We start from the raw sequence: 22,824 nt of genomic DNA on the forward strand, positions 1-22,824 counted from the left end.
ATAGCAGCTGTAATAGACATTTAGGTACATACATTAACCAATTTTGGTGATAAATAGGCATTTTGTATTAGTTTTTGTATAACGCCTTAACAAAAACAAAGGGTAATTTTGGTGTTATACATAGATTTCGAATATAAAAAATATGTAATTTAACTAATTAAGACATAACAAAAAAACTGAGGTATGTTTCGTTTCTGTCGGGCCTGGGTCACAGATGACCGTTCTTCTTTCGTTGTTAATTGACAACCAATTAGTTTTGCAGGGTTGTAATAAAATGTTCTGGAGCAGTTGTGACTTAGAATTATTGAATGGTTTCAACTACTTAATTTGAATGTATGGTAATTTGTATTACCGCTAAAAAGCGGCCCGAGACGCGCCGCGGTCGTGCCGTCACATATAGGGCAGGTTGGTCGGGGTTCTGGCGCCCGACGTCAATTCCGTGATGTTGCGTTGCTGTGGATAATAAAACAATACACCCTGTATTAAGTGAGGAACAAAGTTCATATACCTAGCGGAGTAGAGCAACAAAAGACTGAGCGAGCGAAATGTCACTAACAGCAACACTGTGTGTTAAAAAGAGATGTATCAGAACCGTTTTTTGCAACTATTTGACAGTTCGTTACAACTCATTGGCACGCTGAAAATTTGAGCTCTGAAATATTTTTTTCAGATTTTACGTTAGTGAAATCGTGGATGTTTATGAATAATGTGCTTCAAACACGTGGTGACTGGTACAGTAATTGATTTGTAATAATAATAATAATAAATACTCTTTATTGCACACCAAAGAACAGAACAGAAAGAAAAGGAACACACAAGGTACAACTAGGCGGTCTTAAGTATCGCTATTATTTATAAAATAGTGAAATAATTCTGACAACTGATCCAGTCCAGTGTCATCCAATATCAGTTTTGTTTGACAGTTCGTGTTTGTTATGTTCATACTGACTAACATCCCGACTCAAGTCCGTAGTCTGTGGAGACATTAATAAGATGACTTACCGACTCCCACGGGTCGAAGGATTTAGTCGCAGTGTGATGCACATGTGGTTTCTTCGCCTTTTTCATGGGGCTGTTGCTCGCTGCAAGAAGTAAAATGTGGTTTATTTTGTGCCAAAGGATTAAATCTTATTAAAATTGTATTTGACTCACCGCAGACTGCAGACTTTTAGTCGGCCGATAGTTTGCCCGATTCTAATTTGTATGAAGGAGCGATACCAATGTGCGCACTTTCATACATGTCCATATTTATTCAGCCCAACCCAACTATCGGCCGACCCCGTTTTCACCATCAATCCCTAATTTTTAAGTGACTAGTGACCTTAACAGGATTTTTTTTCAATTTGGAACATGTGTTCCAAATTATATGTATCAGGAATTTTGTTTTCTTAGGGGTCACTTAAAAATTAGGGATTGATGGTGAAAACGGGCATTAGTCTGATAAATGTGACCGATCTTACCACCAGGGACATAGGGCAGCGACAGCTCTGGTGGCGTTTTTTTGCTGGCTTTTTTGGCGACAGCCCTCCCACGGAGCAAATCCTCATCCATCACCAATTTATTGTTCACTCTGAAAAATAGACCAATACTTAACGTAGGATTCGTTGGCCGCTCCTAAGCCGCAAGGTACGATTAGTTACTGGTCTATAATTTTAATCATTAAGATATGTACCATCCTTGACTGCATTTCACTTAACACCAGGTGCGATTGCGGTCAAATACCTGCCTTGTCTTGCATAAAAAAAAACCTTTAACCTGATGTCAGTAGCTTATTACAAATAGGTACTGATATGACTATATCAATTATACTTACTTTTTGATATAGGGTGTTCTTGGATAACTATTTACTGGGACAGGAAACGTCTGTAATGCGAAAATCAGTGCTTCAGTATTCAGTACAGAAAAAAAAGATTTTCTGAAATCATAATTGACAGACTTCTGCGAGCAAAAATATAACACAAAGAGATAACCTGGAAGGTGTCGTTGATAGCCCTCGAAAGGGACCTGAGAGGCGGCGCACGCGCCGCCAGCGAGGCCCCGGCCACTGACCGCACCTGAAAATAATAAAATAAATGAATTCTTAACCGACACAGAAGTACGGGACCATTCCCATTCCGACTTAGGAGCCATTTCATCCGAAAAAACCTCACCCGCGGATGAGTTGTCGCCCTTTCAAATTTGTTAGGTGTCGATCCATCCGCAAAATGATCAAAATCTTCGAATGAAAGGTCACTTTTTCTAACTTGGGAGTGTCGTCTCATCCGAAATATATGAATTAAATTAAATTAGATCTATCTTCCAAGTTAGAAACGGTGACGTTTCATACGAAGATAAATATTTTGCGGATGATTCCACACCTAACAAATTTGAAAGGGAGACAACTCGTCTGCGGATCAGATTTTCTCGGATAAAATGTCACCTAAGTCACCATTCCCACCTCTCGTTCCCACCGCTGCAACTCCTGTGTAGCCAGGATCTACAGCTTGACCGCCAATAAAAACCCAACAAGTGAAAGTCAAGTTTGTCCCGGTGGAAAGTTAAACTGTCATTGGACCCGCAACGAAATTAATCAGAAGAACATAGCGGTCATTCTCACGATCAGGCGTTCTCAGCCTAATTACCATATCATTTTTGAAATGTGGCTTAATTGACTTAAATGCATTTAAATATAAAACACATGAAAAGTACGAATTTAACAATCGTAAAGGCGTCAAATTATTCAAAGCGGTTTTCGAGTAAATGAGATCCATAAATTTTATGGTCACGTTAATTAGATAAGGCTAATACTTAATCTAACGGTAATTAGAAAAGATATGTAAAATAGCAAAAAAAACATCTTGCATTGATAAATTTGTACACAAATAAATATATAGCGTCATAAAAAACGCTGTAGGTACACTTAATAACCCTTTGCAAAAATAAAAACATTAATTTCTATTATTTATTGTATCAAGATATTTTCAGTATACTGCAAGAATCGAGGCTATAACAGGAACAGTTAGTTTCAGCAAGAAGGGGCTACGGGTCACATTTCAAACGAGAGCATTTAGCTGAATCAGAATCTTAATCATCATTTATTTGATTTAAATGTGGTACAAACGATTTAACGTACAGATAATGGATCAGGAGGTCTCACAAATTAGACTTTTCGGATATGCATAATATCGAAAAAGTAATAATTAATGATATAAGTGATTTTTCCTCTTTTTAATCTATCTGCGATCAGCTATCACCCATCATCATATTAAATTGAATTTGTAATAATGACAGTTCCAGCTCTGCATATCCCATGATTTGTCACCTCGATTCTTTTACAATAAGTTTTCAGATTGATGCTATTCGCTTTCTCCTGAGCCTAAATGCAGAATTCTCAGAATTTAGAAGGGATGCAGCAAATAGATTTCATGACGGTCTAGTCTTTGTTTGTAAGCTTTACAGGAATTTTCTACACCCTATTTGACGTTTGGTATCACTTCAGTGGACTTTGTAAACCAAGGTGCACAGCTCAAGATTTTTAATACTTTATTTTGAAAACGTTAAAGTATTTCTACATATGCGAGGCTGGGTCAATGCCATATGTCTATAGTTTGTATATAGTTTGTTCTCCAAGCTTCTTCTGCCCAGTATCCATTGCATATCACGAAGTTTTTTCTATGCATAACAAAGCAGTTAGGATGCAGTCTAGGATGGTACAAAGTGCCTATACACTCTTGTCTTGAAAAGTCCCATTATCTGTTGATTTGTTCCTTTTTGTTCTTAATGTGATTACGCCAGGTAAGTGTTACTGTTGGACAATCTCATCTTCTTAGGACAAAGGTAATATGGATCGATTTTAATGGTATTATATTAAAATTAATTAATGATTTAACATGTAAATATCAATGATATATTAGTAAAAATAAGTATCTGGTACGAGACATGTTTCACGCAGGGGTGACATCTCCTGGCCATCAAGAAGCCCCGATTTCACTCCAGCTAACTTCTTTTTGTGGGGTTACCTTAGGGGTTAAAATATACTCTAAAATCCAACAACCATGCAGCAGCTGAAGCTGAACATTAGTCATGAAATCGAATCTATTTCGAGGTCCTCTAACGAAAGCTTTTCAAAATTTTGATGTCAGATTCGAAGAAGAAGTCCGTAAAGTTATTATGCGAAAGTCTAGGTATATTTCATATTTTATCATCATACTTATTCAATCGTGAGTGCAATTTGTAGGTAATAATTTCATACAACGGTGATTATAGATATATGGTAATTAGTACATGGAAATTATAAAACGATAGTTTTTCTTCAAAATTTCTAAAAATCTGCAGCGTATGCAAATACTGTCTTACTACAACGTATGAAGGCCAAAGTACTGATTCTATTTAAATTAACAACGTGGATCTACCTTCAAAAATCGAGTATAAAAATAAGGACATGGTAAGTAGAAAAATTGAAAACCAAAGATATGGTAATTATACTCTTACGCAATTCATCGACGGTACGCCAACGCAATAGACGTCTACTTGCTAACAGGTCTTAGAACTAACTAAGGGCTCGCGCCGCGCGCGTAAATGATGTGTCAAATATTATTATTTAGGCTTGTGTGCCCAAAAACAGAAAACGTCACGGGAATTAGGACTTTCGCTCGGACAAGCAGTTTTTTAATTCTAATTATTTACAGAATGGTTCTATTGAATAGATATTTTGCTATGCATAAGACAATCTTTTGTACCTACTCTTTAAAATGTTGAATGGAGTGAACCAAATCTATACGACATAAAAATTACAGCCAACTTTTAACATTAAGTCGGTGTGCGGACGCGTAACGGTAATTAGAGAACAGAGGTTCATGAAATTAATTAAGTCACAAATACTTCAAATAGAGGCCTATGATTTAATGCACAACTGGATAGGGTTGTTAAGTAACATATAAAAATACTTGCATGTCTCTAATTTGTCATTTTAAACGATTTAACAGCCCGGACACGCAAAAACTAGCTCATCTGAGAATGGCCGATAGGAGGAGTTCGAAGTTAAGGTTCGCCTTCCCTCCATTGCAAAGCGGACAATTGCGACACAGAATTAGAGTGTATACTCGATAACAACCAAGTTTAATTTGATGGGAGATTATGTTGAATTAATATGAATGAATAATCACACAGGGTGGAAACGACAAGTGATCTCACTCTATTATTTCTAAACTACTTACAAGATATTATCAAAAAACTGGTTACTGATCCTGAAAGTCTATTTTATAGTTGATAAAAATCTAAAAAAAAAAATCTACCAATCGCTGCCATCTAGTCTTCGGTCGTCGGTCCATCGAGTAGGCAAGCTAAAGTAATGACAGCTTTGCAATGAAAAATGCAATGGCAGCATTGTTTCAAGCCGGTCAAGTTAACTGCGCACCTAGTAGCCGTGACGTCACATCGACACTAGTGCGGACTGCATTCCAACGAGGTGCGCAGTTAGCTCGATTGGGTTGTACGTACTTCGCTGGAGTCCTGCGCCGGCGCTGCGGACTGTTCAACGGCGGGTTTTACTTCCACTGGCTCTGGGTGCATCTCTGAAGCTGAAAACAAGATAATAATTATGACAATAACAAAGTGGAAACCATCAAATCATTTGAACTCTACGTCAAACGTTAAATAGGTACAGACAGACATTGTAGGCCTCCCCCAATGATTTCCATGTTGATCGATTGGTATTTGGTAGCGGCTTGCGTCCAGCGCCTTCCAGTTATGTCTTCTATAATCAGACCAGTAGGCCTAAGATGCGCGCCGTGATAACTTTTATCGACGTCAAAATGTATGGGAAAAATCGACAAAATGGCGTGATAACCGTTTATCGCGGCGCGCACAGAATGTGTCATAATTAAATAAACACAGGTATAAAGACAGTACCTATTGCACTATAAAAGGCAATTAGCGTTTCTCGTCAGGCTATAATATTTACATTATTTTACGGTATTTTACTTACTTGGCGTATAATTGTAATCGATTAGCGATTCTCCAGCGATGCTGTCCGTCCGTGATCGACTGTGATCCTATGCAAAATAAATATTTATTTCTTTAGGATTACTTAATTAATTAAATACAAAAATCATCTCTTGAATAGTATACTCTCTATTTAAGAAGATAGAGAGGTACGATAGTTCTAACCCAGCCAGAAGGAGACCGTCAAACCGAGACATTTTAAAGAAAGAAACAAAAAAATACACAAAAATACAATAACGTCAGATAAAAAAATGGTGTATTTTGGTGCCAAAAAGGGTTCAATATAAATTACGACAAATCAAGTCCCAACATTGTTTTTTAGCAATGCCTAACTAATTAGCAAACCACACGGTTACGTTCTTAGGATTTTCCAAAAATATACTAAGCTAAGGCATTCAATAAATCAAAGTTGTATCCATTTAGTAAGGATATCAGAAAAACTTGCAAATTGTGTTTCTTTTAATAAACAAAGGTTGACTTTCATCCACCACTTCTTAGCTCCAGCTGATATGTTTTTCCTGTGTTTTTCCAAAGTGGGGCACTTCAGGACCCGATTATAGCTTACACTGATATTTGGGACCTGTACCTCTAGCATGAACAACTTTCGTCTTCGAATCGTTTGCGTACTCGATAAAATTCGATACTCAGTCTTCGAATTAAACAATAACGTGACAATTTTGATTCTCAAAATAAGTTTCGTGCAACCACATCTCATATTAAGTTCACTTTACGACACGTTCACAAGGGCGCTGTTGTAGTTTTCTTACTAAATCTTTTGATGGCGATTCGAGTACGCAAACGATTTGAACTCGAAAGTTTCTCGTGCTAGCCGTACTGAAGTGCCCTGAAAAGAACATATTATTATAATTTATAGAACACAAACGTGATTTCGATTGCCTATATTGATGCCTTTATAATAAATACATTTTTTGCAGCATTAAAACTTAATAACAAAGATCTATAACTAAATATTTTTCCCGTCCTAGGTAGTTTCGATAACAATTTTGATATGATGTGATATCGTCTACACTATTTTGTGGTTTGCCACAAAAAAATATTTTGCTTCAAGTATTGTTCCCATGCATTTTCTGGAAAAATAGTTTAACCACAAGGCGATAAATGTGAAATAATTTAGTATAAATAAGTTACGTTTTCGGTTTTTTCACCATTCTGTTTCACAGTATTGTTGGTAAGTCTTAAATTTTTAACCAATATAATATTCTCAATAACCAAAATGTCCCACGTAAAATTACTTCAGGGCAACAGTTTAGACAAACATAGATACTTGGAACTTCAACGTTCTGCCAAAGACTTAATTTACAAAATTAGCGAATTCACTAAAAGCTCAGATTTTAATGAAGCTGACAACGTTTTGTTGGAAATCAAAGTAGATTTGCTCGACATGAATTTTGTCAAGTATGTGCAATGTAGGGATTTACTCTTATGCCAATATGAAAATACAGAAAGCATAGAGGACTTTTACACTGAAATAAAATTGAAACTGAAAAGGAAGCAAATTCTCAATTCTGAAAAAAAATTACAAACTAAATCTCTTGAACGAGCTATCGATGTACCTAAATTTGATGGTAGCAGCGGTTTCTCAGAATTTATGGCCGTTTTCAACGATAAAGTTGACAAAAATACTGAATTGTCAGTATCGGAAAAAATTGACTATTTGAAATCAAGTTTGATGGGGACTGCATTGGATCAGATTCAAGGCATTGAAATGTACGCAGAAATGTTACAAGTTTTGAAATATAAATTTGACAAAGAGACTAATATAAGTGGAAGCCTTTCGAGGTTAGTATTAATATTGCTAGCTACAATTTTTATTGTTTTCTTAAAACTGATAATCTCAAGAAACACAAACTGGTGGTTGCGCAATTTCATACTTATTATTGCAATTAATAAATGATTTGATTAGAATTATTTATAGCCTTTGGAATCAAAGTATGAACTTACATTTTTTGGGAATAACCCCTTTAAATAATAAATTACAATAATTATTATGAAATTGCGCCACACCAACTTGTGTTTCTTGAGATTGTTATTAGTTATATGAAAATAATTGAGATTGTAGCTGACAATATTATTTGTAAAAAGAAATATTACTGTAATATAATGTACGTATTAATTTACACGGAGAACGGGCAGCAGCGCTCTCTGACAAACATGGATCTTTTAAACTGCGATCTCCAACCCGTCTGCCAAGCGTGGGGATTATGGCAAAACCCTCTACTATAGTGGAGGAGGCTCATAGTCCAGCAGTGGACTGTAAAGGGCTGTTGATGATGATGATGATGATTAATTTACACATTCTTGTTTCAGAGTCCAATCACAACAGGAGAGCACGATGTCTTCTTACAGCACAACACCAGCTCATATCGCGTATCTTAACGGTACAGAAATTACTCAAGAACTATACAAAAGCATCGTACAGGGGTCGTACTCTCACGCAGTCAAAACCACCAAATACATAATTGATAATAACCATGCGGCATACATTACCAGTGTGGTAGAAAAACTTGCTCAGGAAGGTAACAGAAACCTTCTGAGTTACGTTTACCAGCTATGGATTAGTGACGAAAGACGTGCCGTTGAAAACCATATGCCAACAGTATTCAAACGTATATTCGACGATAATGTGACATTGGTACAGAAAGAGTACGGTCAAGCGTTGAAACTGGGTGTTAACATCGATGGTGACGGAGACAGGACTGCGTGGGGCGACTCAAAGGACGTGACTAGTGATCGAGTACAATGGAAACTACTCCCTGTCTGGGAGAACAACCAAGTCTTCTTCAAGATAAAGAACATCGACTATAATATGTTTCTAAAGTTAGAGTTATACGAAGATCAAGTAGGTTACAGAGGAGCGTTTGGGTCTAGCGGCGATGGGACACAAAGGCACATTTGGATCCTGGAGCCAGTTGTCATAGATGGGTATATGTTCTTCTACATCATCAACCGGCAATTCAGCCAAGGTCTCAAGTTGCAGATGTCGGCTGACAGCATGGGTGACCGAAAACTTTGGGGTCATAACGGGAAAATCCACCAAGACCCTTCATATTACGCTTGGGCTATTAAACCTTAAACACAGATTAGTCTTCGAAACGATACCTATTCTTACATTGAAATGTATTTAATAAAGGATATTTCTAGGAGCCTAATTTGACATTAAAATGTTACACTATGATTAAATTGCTTTTATTTTATACCTTTAAATAAATCCCTGATAAATGTACTCAATGGGGGCTATCGTTATTGTGCCATAAAGTTGGTACCGTTGGCGAGAGACAAGGCCTTACTCGGCAGTGGTGCCAACCCAGTGAAAGTAAATGCAATAGACCTCCTACAGCTTTAGCGCTCATCAGTTGAGGCTACTGTCTTAACCACTAGCGAGCAAACAGTATCTTTATTATAATTCATTTAATAAATAAGGTATCTAACTACTCTACTATAAATTGACGCCAGTTAGTAAGCGCTAATACTGTAGCCCTCATTGGGCAGTTCCTCGGCGTTTCACTGAAGCAAGCAGTGGATTAAACACTTGTAAAATGGTATCTATCCGGGTATGCCTACTTTGAATTCGAAGGTTAGATTAAAGCCACTGAAATTTAAACCTTACCGGTATTATGTTCAAAGTCCATTGCTGTCGCGGTTTCCCCGCAACGCGGGCCGCGCTTTGTTGTGTAGGAGGGGTCTGAAATCGTAGCAAAAATCCCGGATTTAAAAATTATTATTAAACCAGAACAAATCTCATAAACCATAATATTGATTGAGATAAATTCTTTAGAATCATCAATTAGGTCGTTTTAGCCTCCAATACAGATTTTGTCACCAACTCTAATGCACCAGAGATAAATTTTATTCAGCATATTATACTCCTCGCGATGGCTTGGGGAGGCCTGATATTCGCATTTTTGTCCTATAGGGTGGATTAGACCAAACAAGAGTAAATATTAATCTCAGAATAAATCGACAGTTTTGACATATTTCCCATACTGAAACTGTCAATGTGTCAGTTATACCAGGCCTGTTCATCTCCGCGAGTTTACATCAAAAACAAAACACGCACGATGGCCCACCTACAGGATACTATTCGACAAGGCCTCACATAAGAGCGAACATTGACTCACGCACGCGTATTCTTGTGTATGATGGAAGAAAATAAAGAAAATGGTGTACTAAATACTGTGCAGTTTTAAACTGCCTAAATAATAATAAAAACACAGAATGTACTTTTTTAAGTTGCCTCAAGACACTGAGAGGTAAATAAGTAGTTAATATTATTCATGATAATTCATGCTAAATCATGTATTTCATCCGCCATTTTCCGCAGTTTGGCACCTCACGTCACATCATTTTACCGAAGTCAGCCCTATAGCTTCGGCGCAGTGCCGATCACTGACGTTTGTCAACAAAATGGTGCTTGACTCTTGAGACAGGCTAAATTACACCATATTGTTAATGACATTGAGCATACATTTTTTTAAATACCTTCACGAAGAAAAACTTCTGTACGTAGTACTTATTATTATTCTGTGGTTATACCAAGAGTTATTCTCGAATAAAAGTTTGGTCGAATCGGGCCTTAGGCCCGCCATACACGGACAGCTTGAAGCAGCTAGTATCCGACAACTTCAAGCTGCGACTGCACAGTAAACTGCAGAGTTCTATGGACGCACATACACGAACCGCTCGAGCAGTTGCAACTGATTCGAGCGGTCGACAGCACGGTGAATTTTCACCATGCGGTCAAGCAGTCGCCAGCCATACACTGACTGCTCGAGCTGTCGACAGCTCTCGCGCAGTTACCTCCGCCCACTTTCTTTGTTCCACGACGCGCGCGCTTGTGATTTGTTGAGCAGTTAATACTAACTGCTCGAGCAGTTATCACTGGCAGCTGTTGACTCTTGACTGCAAGAGCGGTCCGTGTATGTTGATCACTGACTAACTGCTCGAGCTGTCCGTGTATTGTCGGCCTAAGTCGTCTTTTACAACATCCACTGAAAGAAACCAATTTTTTTATACTGTAAGCATTAACTTAATATTACATACCTCAATCTCTTTGCCAAGTTTCTTCCGTAGTTCCGCGTTGAAGCTCTCCGCAAAGCCATCTACAGTGAAGTATCTGTAAGTTTTAGTCTTATCAAACATCGTAGGAATATAATCAATAACCCGATTAGTCCGTAAACCAGCTCCTAAATTTTTCCTATGCTTGTCACACGGTCGGAAACATAGGGTGCAGTGAGGGACGTCCCCACACGGTGGGCTGACGATGTAGGTAGCCAGGAAGGCGATGGATGTTTGCTGCTACCAACTGGTCAATATGGAAATCATTGGGCGAGGCCTATGTACAGCAGTCGACTTCTTATGGCTGAAATCATGACGATGAAGAGAAAATAACACAAATCATATGCGGCGCTTCTTTACCAGGAGCTGCTTTGTATTCAAAAGTTCCATTTCAGGAGTTTCAAAATGTCAGGCCAAGCCATTCATGAGTGCCGGCACCCTGCGACAGGACGGATGGCCGAAGGTCTGGTGAGTCCCCTATTATGTAAAGTATGAATGGAACATAAAGTTATATACCTAGCGGAATAGATCAACAAAGAACTGAGCGAGCGAGACGACACTAGCAGCAACACTGTGTGATAAAAAGACATGCGTGATGCCGTCGCCGTCAGGTCAAACAAAACCGTTTTTGCAATTATTTGACAGTTCTTTAGCACTCATTGGCACGCTGAATGTGAGTTAGATTTTTTCAGATTCTACGTGAGTGAAATGGTGGATGTTTATGAGAAATAGCGCTTCAGAAACGTGTCTAGTTCAGTGATTGAATTGGTACAAAGCAGTGAAATAATCAACGTATAAATTCCAGTGTCATCCAAAAACGGTTTTGTTTGACAGCTCGTGGTTGTTGCTCTATTCCGAAGGAATATCTAGCCGTGTAGCATGTAATGTATCAAATACTGTATCAAGTGAGTACATAGGCATGAGCCCGCTGCGAGATGCTCGCGCGTGGTTCGCAGGGAGATCGTAGCGACCCGCCGACTGGCGGTATCACTGCGAGCACAAAGGCGGCAGTAGGATCCAGGAGCTCGCAGCCAGATATGCGATGACCGTGGACGAGCCGTACTCACTTAAAGGTTGGACACGTTACATGCTACGTTACGTGCTACATGGCAGGTGAGTGCCCTGCCTTAACACGCGTACTTGTGCCTCAGCAACGCGGCGGCCTGCGGTCGCGCTCGCGGCTCCGTGCGCAGACACGCGGCGAGCAGGTCCCTCGCAGCGCCTACGCCGGGCAGAGCCGCGCGCCTCGCCTCCGCCGCCAGCGCCGCGCCGCCAGCCAGCCGCGCTACCACCTGCTGGTGTCGCGGGGCCAGCTTGCCTGCCCCACACCGACACCGAGCGTAACTTATTATTAAAACTTCTTAGCGAATAGAGTCGCTTCTCAAACTAAATCTATCTATATCTATATATATAAAAGAAAGTCGTGTTAGTTACTCCACTTATAACTCAAGAACGGCTGAACCGATTTAGCTGAAAATTGTCAGGGAGGTAGTTTAGAGCCAGGAGAAGGTCATAGGATACTTTTTATCCCGTTCGAAATTAAAAAAAAAAAGTCTGCTTATTTATTGCCATTAAGGCGGAACAAAGTTCGCCGGGTCAGCTAGTACTTAATATTATAAATGCGAAAGTAACTCTGTCTGTCTGTCTGTATTGCTTTCACGCCTAAACCACTGAAGCGATTTTGATGAAATTTGGCATAGAGATAGTTTGAGGTCCCGGAAAAGGACATAGGACAGTTTTTATCCCGGTTTTTGAAACAGGGACGCGTGCGATAAAGTTTTTCTGTGACAGACAAAATTGCACGCGGGCGAAGCCGCGGGCGGAAAGCTAGTTTTAAATAAACAACTTGAAAAAATCGAACTGTCTAAGGCGGGACTCGAACCCACGACCTTCCGCTTGCCGGGCGACTGCTCTTCCAACTGAGCTATTTAGACACTGGATGATCCTGTCGAAATTTTCAAGTGTAATACGCTGTTATGGCCGCGTTTTATTTCATCAATGTTGAAAGAGCAGTCGCCCGGCAAGCGGAAGGTCGTGGGTTCGAGTCCCGCTTTAGGCAGTTCGATTTTTTCAAGTTGTTTATTTAAAACTGAACGTTAGGCCCGGTTCCCACTACGCTGTACCGGCAAATTTGCCGGAAACCGGACGCCGGATAGTGTTCAAATTACGCCGGATCCCACAAGAAAATAGGAAAAATACCGAACCTGGCAAAAATGCCGAGACAATGTCAATAGCTTCATAATTGTACAGCCGCTAGCCCTTTTACCCGTCCGGCAGGTTTGCCGGTCCAGCGTAGTGGGAACCGGGCACCATAGGCATTCGTAGTGTGAACTGTGCCAATTTTGCAAAATAAATTAAGTGTCAATGAAGTCTCACCAACAGTCTTGATGATGAGCGCGAGCTGGTCGATGTCCGAGTCGCCAGGGAACAGCGGGTCGCCCGTCAGCATCTCAGCGAACAGGCAGCCGATAGCCCAGATGTCAACCTCGGGGCCGTACCTGTGACACAAACCTCAGTTACAGATCTAGCACATAGCTGAGTGGTGACGGCAGAGTAGAATACATTTGTCACCAACCCCTACTCTTCCCGCGGGTATCGTAAGAGGCGACTTAGGCACTACACATGAAACAGAGATCGGGCAGCAGCGCTCTCTGAAAAACAGCGAGATAGGATAGTTTCCTAAAAAATTTTTTTGGTCCGTCTATTTTAATTTAAAAAAATATTGGACACGTACCTATATTTTAAATTGTCAATCAAACAAATAATTAAAAAGTTATAGTGCGTTGAAGTTCCGCGCAACGTCACAAAATGCTGCACTTTTACGCACTCACTGACCTTTTCGTTAGAACTTTGGCACGCTTTGTCTCTTTACATTTTCATTAGTTTTAAAAAGTGAAAAATACGTGTCGAGTAGTTTTTGATAAGCTAACTGACGGACTAATTAAAACTCTTGCTTTTTTACCCAGGAAACATCCCTATTATGGTAAAACCCTCCATTATACCCTCCTAACATTGTTCCAAAAAAATGGTTACTCTATGGGCATCAAAATATACATATAATAGGTTGCCATCGAACATTAAACTCCTTCCACTAAAAGACTTTAAGAAGGAGTTACATACCTGGTTGTTACAGAAAACCTTTTACTCTGTAACTGAATATGAAAATCATGACTGTAATTGATTGTAATCTTGTTTTCTTTATTGCATGCTAAGATGTATTTAGCGAAACATGGACTTTATTTTATGTATATTTGACCATCATTATGTTATCTGTTTCTGGCAAATAAATAAATTTGAATTTGAATATAATGGAGGAGGCTCGTAGTCCAGCAGTGGACTGTAAAGGGCCTGTTGATGATGATGACATAGCCGAGTCAGTGCCTAAGGTACGGGAGAGGTGACATATGACTTGACAAAGCATACAAGTCTGAAACACATCTGAAGTCTCGCTGACATTTGACGTTACAAACACACCCTCTCTTTGTTATTGTGCAACTAGCAACTGGACTTGTTGCTAAGATTCGTAATACGCATGCGGGCCCCATGAAATGTTTACAATAGTACAAAATTTTCACCACCTTATCTACCATCAGGCCTGTCCATCTCTGCGAGTTTACATCGAAAACAAAACACGCCCGATGGCCCACCTACAGGATACTATTCGACAAGGCCTCACATACGAGCGAACATTGACTCACGCACGCGTATTCTTGTGTATGATGGAAGAAAATAAAGAAAATGGTATACTAAATACTGTGCAGTATTTAACTGCCTAAATAATAATAAAAACACAGAATGTACTTTTTTAAGTTGCCTCAAGACACTGAGAGGTAAATAAGTAGTTAATATTATTCATGATAACTCATGCTAAATCATGTATTTCCTCCGCCATTTTCCGCAGTTTGGCACCTAACGTCACTTCATTTTACCGAAGTCAGCCCTATAGCTTCGGCGCAGTGCCGATCACTGACGTTTGTCAACAAAATGGTGCTTGACTCTTGAGATAGGCTAAATTACACCATATTGTTAATGACATTGAGCATACATTTTATTAAATACCTTCGCGAAGTAAAACTTCTGTACGTAGTACTTATTATTATTCTTATACCATTCTCATGCGTCTACATTCTTTTTTTTTTTCAAGCAAGAGCTGAAAATCAGTGTTCTGCTCCTTCTTAGAGCAGTGTCTAAATTGAGCTCTCTGTTTTCTTGCATCGCTGCGGAACACTTACATCTTAGCGCAGGTTTTTCTTTTTTTTTGGGTAACTAATGCAACAATTTTTCTGATACTCCTGTGTTTGTTATGCTTACTTTTTGCTTATTGTGTGTCAATGTGTATTGAAAAAAATCTTATTTATCTAACCTGTGCTCGGCCACCAGTAGCTCGGGCGCGCGGTACCACCTGGTGGCCACGTACTCAGTATAGGGCTCCCCGGGCGCGGCCAGCGCGCGCGCAAAGCCCAGGTCGCACAGCTTCACCACGCCCGCGTTCGACACCAGAACGTTCTCCGGCTTCACGTCTCTATGGATTATCTGAAATCATTATCATTGTATTGGTTGATGAGCCTAATGGCTTCAAAATAAGTGAGGAAACGTTTATTTCCGCGACTGTGGAAACGCACCACTACTTACTAGCATGCAATTTCTAGAAGCGCAACATAATAATATGGTGTCGTTGATATAATTATTAATCGAGAGATACGAGGTAATTATTATTATTATTATCTCTTTATTCAATTTCCTTCTTATTTTTAATATTTTTTTTACAATGTAAATTATAAAAAAACTAAAAATACATTATAAAAAAAATTCTTAAAAATAGTTAATCCGCTGGTAGCGGAGCAGGGCCCAAGCTATTATTATTATTATTATTATTTACAACATTTACGAATTCGAGACGCACGTGGAAAACCGAGAGACGAACGAGAAAAAACAAAAGAATATCGATATTGTCGATCGAGAAAAAGAAAGCAGATTTCTTGCTGGCCAGTGTCGCGCGGCCAAAGAGGCGGCCGTGAGGCATAGGACGTCCACTGCTGAACATAGGCCTCCCTCAATGATTGTCAGATTCCATCGGCGCGATCATAGGCCAATGACAGGTCGCGCGGACTGTCATGGGTCGCGCGACCTGTCATTGGCCTATGATCGCGCCGGCGATGGCGATCTGCTCGCATTGGTGTGGTTGAAGCTTTATAGGGTCACCCACATGGACTAAAAAAACATCGGCGATCACTCACAGAGTTCTGGTGACAATAATCGATGCCCTTCAAGAGCTGGTAGAGGTGTTTCTTGGCGGTGTCCTCGCCTAGCCCGCCGGGGCAGCCTTCCAGCTCGTCCAGCAGCGTGTGGTCTAGGTACTCGAAGACCAGGTAGAACCGCCGCTTGCGCCGGAACACATCGATCATGTTCACCAGGTGGTCGTGCCGCAGCTTCTGAACATTTAGATCATTGTCGTAGTAAGGGCCCTAGCGACTTTCGTGCGTTGTCGTCTTGCCAGCGCTCGCACAGCGTAGATGCGGCGCTGCCGAACGTAGGATTTACGTAACGCTCTGGTGTCGCGTAATTTAGTTTAAAGAGAGAGCAGATGCACCGCATCGACGATGCGTAGATGCTGGCGGGACGACAACGTTCGAAAGACGCTAGTGGGAGAGGCTTCAGCCTCAGATCATTGTCGTAGTTACTAAGGAATAATCATAAAATAGAAGTAATGCCCTACGTTTACAAGGCTACGTAATTTTCGATACTCGACGATTTTGGTCTCTAACTAATGGGTCGGTGACCAATGAACAAAATATTGTCTACTATTTATTATTTAAAATCGATAAACCTGGAATAACTTGCAATTTAAAGTTATTAAAGCATGACTGGACCTGTACGGGCGGGAGGCAGTGGTTGTAAGGCACCGCTCCCGTGCCCGGGATATGTGTCCAGGACGGAAACTAACGGTCATTCTCACGATTAGGCGTTCTCAGCCTAATTACCATATCATTTTTGAAATTTGGCTTTATTGACTTAAATGCATTTAAATATAAAACACATGAAAAGTACGAATTTAACCCAGATACTCCTGAAACTTTTTATCCTTGTCAATTTATATGAATTTTTAGTATGTTTCTAAATAGAGGTCAAGTATCCACAGAAAAATATTAGAAAAATTCTTGGTCAACTGGAAAAGCCGGAAAATGGGTGGTGTTTTAACACCTGGTCGGAGAATGGACTACTACTACGAGAAAAAAATATACTTTGATTTTGTTAGGTTCAAGAGTTAAAAACGAGCTGTAAGTTATACTCATTTATTAAAAAAATACCAAAATCTTATTCAGAGGAGGTAGGAGGATGGTAGAGACATAAATCATAACCTAGGATACTTTAGTACGTGGCGCATTTTTACACCGAATTGATTTTTTCTTGCAAATTTTACATGTCAGTTGCGTGTAGTACCTACTCGTAAGTACAGTAGTACATAGGGATGTGAGCTCCGTAGACCCTGGTTGTCGCGCCATTCTTCATAAATATTGTTTCGGAATATAACTGCTTTGCCATGTATATTTTAGGCATTTTGGCACAAACTTTCACAGAAGGTACTTGTACTATATTGCATTGTTGTAATAATTGTGATTGCTGTAGGTACTTTCATGGCAGAAGAACTAGCTGCATTGGAGGCATCTTTAGATTCATTTCGTCTTACTTTAAAAAATTCAGAGAGCGGGATGTTATCCTCTTTGTCAGAAGAAGACTTGTCGTACTGTGGTTGATTCGTCCAAGGTCGTACTGCACTTCTGCCTCGGCTCTTAAGTTGAGAACCTGGAAGTTCACGAAAAATAGCAATAGAAAACTTTCACGCTATAAGTAACTATAGTTAGATAAACGGAAGCAGGCTAACCTGGAAGATTTTGTAAGGTAACGTGGTCTTCTTCACCAGAATCTTCATCTGTTGCTTCTGCATTAGCATTTTCTGGTGGTAAAATTGCTATGTAATTCGGTATCTGGGCATCGTCGTCAATGTTTTCTAATACGTCCACTATTTCGTGAAGTCTCAGCGGTCTTTTATATCGTGGCCTAAACTTTTAATTAATATACAAGTTAGACGTCGATTATGCGACCAGGTGTTAAAACACCGATCGTAATTTTGTCATCAAAAGTCTCAAAAATGTAAAGCTTTTCAAAAACATAAGTTTATAGTTTTGTAGCTAACAGTTGTACATAAAATAATAACTAGTATAATCTGAGGCATTACTAGCAAGTTTATGAAATATCTTAGCTTTTATAAGACGTTTTTGCACAAAACTAAATAACAGAATTCAAAATAGTAAAAAACTAACAAAATAAAGCAAATATGCGATATCGAACATACTCAATTACAGTTTGATTCGTAATGAAGAGAAAATACAAGGGACAGTAAACAAATTCTCGAAATTTTTATAATTTATCTGAGGATATTCCGAACTACTTTTTAGCGGTGTTATAACGCCTGGTAGGAGTAAGTGGGTTAACAATCGTAAAGGCGTCAAATTATTTCAAGCGGTTTTCGCGTAAATGAGACCCAAAAATTTTATGGTCACGGTAATTAGATAAGGCTAATACTTAATCTAACGGTAATTAGAAAAGATATGTAAAATAGCAAAAAAACAACATCTTGCATTGATAAATTTGTATACAAATATATAGCGTCATAAAAAACACTGTAGGTACACTTGATAACCCTTTGCAAAAAGAAAAACACTAATTTCTATTATTTATTGTATCAAGATATTGATCAAGATATATTATTGATATATGTAAGAATCGAGGCTATAACAGGAACACTTAGTTTCAGCAAGAAGGGGCTACGTGTCATATTTCAAATGAGAGCATTTAGCTGGATCAAAATCTTAATCATCATTTATTTGATTGAAATGTGGTACAAACGATTTAACGTACAAATAATGGATCAGGAGGTCTCACAAATTAGACTTTCCGGATATATCGGATATATCCCGGATATATACCGGATATATCGAAAAAGTAATTAATCATATAAGTGATTTTTCCTCTTTTTAATCTATAGAATCTGCGATCAGCCATCACCCATTATCAGATTAAATTGAATTTGTAATAATGACAGTTCCAGCTCTGCATATCCCATGATTTGTCACCTCGATTCTTTTACAATAAGTTGAGCCTGAATGCAGAATTCTCAGAATTAAGAAGGGATGCAGCAAATAGATTCATGACGGTCTAGTCTTTGTTTTTAAGCTTTACATGAATTTTCTACACCCTCTTTGACGTTTGGTATCACTTCAGTGGACTTTGTAAACCAAGGTGCACAGCTCAAGATTTTTAATACTTTATTTTAAAAACGTTAAAGTATTTCTACATTTGCGAGGCTAAGTCGATACCATATGTCTACGTGGGTCTTAGGATGCATTTGTATATAGTTTGTTTTCCAAGCTTCTTCTGCCCAGTATCCATTGTATATCACGAAGTTTTTTCTATGCATAACAAAGCAGTTAGGATGCAGTCTAGGATGGTACAAAATGCCTATACACTCTTGTCTTGAAAAGTCCCATTGTCTGTTGATTTGTTCCCTTTTGTTCTTAATGTGATCACGCCAGGTAAGTGTTACTGTTGGACAATCTCATCTTCTTAGGGCAAAGGTAATATGGATAGATTATATTAGAATTAATTAATGATTTAACATGTTCATATCAATGATATTAATAATAAAAATAAATATCTGGTATGAGACATATTTCACGCAGGGGTGACATCTCCTGGCCATCAGGAAGCCCCGATTTCACTCCAGCTAACTTCTTTTTGTGGGGTTACCTTAGGGGTTAAAATATACTTTAAAATCCAACAACCATGCAGCAACTGAAGCTGAACATTCGTCATGAAATCGAATCATTTGGAGGTTACTCTAACGAAAGCTTTTCAAGACTTTGATGTCAGATTGGAAGAAAAGTCCGTAAAGTTGTTATGCGAAAGTCTAGGTACATTTCACATTTTATCATCATACTTATTCAATCGTGAGTGCAATTTGTAGATAATAATTTCATACAACGGTGATTATAAATATACGGTAATTAGTACATGGAAATTATAAAACGATAGTTTTTCTTCAAAATTTCCAAAATCTGCAGCGTATGCAAATACTGTCTTACTACAACGTATGAAGGCCAAAGTACTGATTCTATTTAAATCAACAATGTGGATCTACCTTCAAAAATCAAGTATAAAAATAAGGACATGGTAAATAGAAAAATTGAAAACCAAAGATATGGTAATTATACTCTTACACAATTGGTCGACTGTACGCCAACGCAATAGACGTCTACTTGCTAACATGTCTTAGAACTAACTAAGGGCTCGCGCTGCACGCGTAAATGATGTGTCAAATATTATTATTTAGGCTTGTGTGCCCAAAAACAGAAAACGTCACGGGAATTAGGACTTTCGCTCGGACAAACAGTTTTTTAATTCTAATTATTTACAGAATGGTTCTATTGAATAGATATTTTGCTATGCATAAGACAATCTTTTGTACTCTCTAAAATGTTGAATGGAGTGAACCAAATCTATACGATATAAAAATTACAGCCAACTTTTAACATTAAGTCGGTGTGCGGACGCGTAACGGTAATTAGAGAACAGAGGTTCATGAAATTAATTTAGTCACAAATACTTAAAATAGAGGCCTATGATTTAATGCACAACTGGATGGGGTTGTTAAGTAATTATAAAAATACTTGCATGTCTCTAATTTGTCATTTTTAACGATTTAACAGCCCGGACACGCAAAAATTAGCCAATCTGAGAATGGCCGCTAACTCCCTAGTAAGCGTAGATTCCTAAATTTAATGTAATTATCAAGAAATTTCATAGGTCTGTGACACACGAAACCACACCTTCAACATCCGAATCTCTCTCAGCGCCATCTTCCTGACGGCGGCGTCGTCCTCGGTCTCGAGGAACTTCTTGATGGCCACCAACTGGCCATTGTCCCGCCGGCGGCACTTCAGCACCACGCCGTACGAGCCCTCACCCACCTGAAAATATAAATCAAATCACGATAAAATAGAAATAGGGGTTCGTTCGCCAGCCAAATGACATTCACTGCTGGACCAAGGCCTTCCCCTAAGGAATAGGGGTACCGGAAAGTAATTTCGTGCAGGGTGCACTGCACTGCACATCACGTCTCAACCAGTCACACTGTAACGTGTAACCCGTTGGGAAAAAAATGAGGCAAACAGAGGGCTTAGCGTGAGTTTACATCAAAGTCTTCACTAGCTAGTACTGAGAAAAAAATTACCTTAGCGGATACTTTCAAGAAGTAAAATCTTTATAGATTTTTTTGACGCGCTCACTAGTGGCGACATTTGAAGTAAACTCACATTAAGCCCTCTGTTTACCTATCTTCACAAACAATCACATACCATCCATATCTGTCAACGTGAAATTGTGAACTCTATCAGTTTATAATATAACGCGTTAGATTGTAAACTAACAGTGGGTTAGGTTAGGTTAGATTGTAATTTGTGCACCGCGTGGGCGCCGCAACGAGCCAGGCTCCAAGCGGCAATCGGATTGGACATTACACTGCCGGCAATGATCAAGGCCATGGTTGGCAGCAAACCAGGATGGGACGCGGTCAAGGCTTTCTGCGAAGCTGTGATTGCCACAAAGGAGGCGGCGGAACGGGAAAGGGAGGAGGATCCCTCTGCCGATCCCATACGCCGCAAGAGGGTGGGCCAGAGGCGGCGGGCTTTTGCGCGCCGTCTCTGATAGTTAACTAGGAGAGGACTGATGAGCGCCAGTCGACAGGCTATTTACACCTGTTGACTGGATCTTATTGTAAATAATTGTCATTGTAAATAATATCTTATTGTAAATATATTCTGTATGTTTGTATAGTTCTGTACATAGTATGCGCGAAAGCGCACTCGATGTCTGTGGCACAAAAGGTGGGTCCGCACTGCTGGACAAACTGGGCATAGGCCGAAATCGGGACAAGGTTCGCTATACCGGCATTTCCCCTATGCCCAGAAAGAAGGACATTCGTGGTTGTTTTAGTGGGTAGGCCTTGCCCTTCTGGCATGGAGAGCCCCACATAACCCGTCGCCTGACCACAGCGGCGGGTATGCAGTTTTATGCATTTTTTCCACGTACAAAAAAAAAAAAAGAAGGTTAGATTGTAATTTAACTACGTCAGATTATAATCTGACGGAATTCACAATTTTACGGTGACATATTATCCAAGAGCGAAAACAAAGAGACTTGGAAGAGAGAGAGAGTGAGAGAGAACTCACCACAGCCAACTGTTCGTATTTGTCCATCCCGCGACTAGGCGAGGGTGAGAAGCGCGCGTCCATCTCTACAGCAGCGAGACATCTTCACTTTTGTCACGATAAATATCTGCAACAATTTATAACTTTATAGCTTGACTACATCCCAAAATCAGTCAATGGTCCACTCCACGAGTGCACAAGAAAGGCTGCAATGCGGGAGGAATGGCGACGGATTGTGAAGCTTGCCACCAAACCAGGTGTGACGACCACGACCACTTTAGCAAGAGTGTAGCGATGAAGAAGAAGACATCCCAAATCGAGTTCATGCCTTCCTGAGGTCACATTTGTAATTGAATAAATAAGTAGGTTTTATTTTTATATTTATATTTATAGGTATAATATTTTGGTCGCACATCCACTCGGCTCGGTTGACAACTCAATGTGAATCCTTTTGTACCCTTTGCACCACCGGCCTGCACCACTGGTGGTGCAAAGGGTA

At 39.5% G+C, this 22,824-nt stretch overlaps 2 protein-coding genes across 2 annotated transcripts in view; one reads left to right on the plus strand and one right to left on the minus strand.

Moving 5' to 3' along the window:
- Positions 1–235: 235 nt before the first annotated feature.
- Positions 236–22,824, minus strand: part of LOC135078711 (cyclin-dependent kinase-like 4) — a 60,191-nt gene continuing 37,602 nt past the window's right edge. Inside the window, exons 2-16 of the mRNA XM_063973259.1 lie at positions 22,347–22,452; positions 20,946–21,086; positions 16,296–16,490; positions 15,422–15,591; positions 13,435–13,556; positions 12,199–12,376; positions 11,044–11,116; positions 9,611–9,685; positions 5,966–6,032; positions 5,479–5,558; positions 1,971–2,054; positions 1,814–1,863; positions 1,461–1,570; positions 1,003–1,082; positions 236–453 (exon numbers count right to left, since the gene is read on the minus strand). Of these exons, the coding sequence (XP_063829329.1) occupies positions 391–453; positions 1,003–1,082; positions 1,461–1,570; positions 1,814–1,863; positions 1,971–2,054; positions 5,479–5,558; positions 5,966–6,032; positions 9,611–9,685; positions 11,044–11,116; positions 12,199–12,376; positions 13,435–13,556; positions 15,422–15,591; positions 16,296–16,490; positions 20,946–21,086; positions 22,347–22,409 (1,551 nt within the window). The 5' untranslated portion in view covers positions 22,410–22,452 and the 3' untranslated portion in view covers positions 236–390. The remainder of the gene's footprint in view (positions 454–1,002; positions 1,083–1,460; positions 1,571–1,813; positions 1,864–1,970; positions 2,055–5,478; positions 5,559–5,965; positions 6,033–9,610; positions 9,686–11,043; positions 11,117–12,198; positions 12,377–13,434; positions 13,557–15,421; positions 15,592–16,295; positions 16,491–20,945; positions 21,087–22,346; positions 22,453–22,824) is intronic.
- Positions 7,422–9,171, plus strand: LOC135078532 (microvitellogenin-like). Its single transcript, XM_063973071.1, has 2 exons — positions 7,422–7,782; positions 8,311–9,171. Exons 1-2 carry the CDS (start codon positions 7,592–7,594, stop codon positions 9,074–9,076), a joined length of 957 nt encoding a protein of 318 aa, XP_063829141.1. The 5' UTR covers positions 7,422–7,591; the 3' UTR covers positions 9,077–9,171.

Source organism: Ostrinia nubilalis, chromosome 15 (genome assembly GCF_963855985.1).
Source record: "Ostrinia nubilalis chromosome 15, ilOstNubi1.1, whole genome shotgun sequence".
Taxonomy (NCBI): Eukaryota; Metazoa; Arthropoda; class Insecta; order Lepidoptera; family Crambidae; genus Ostrinia; species Ostrinia nubilalis.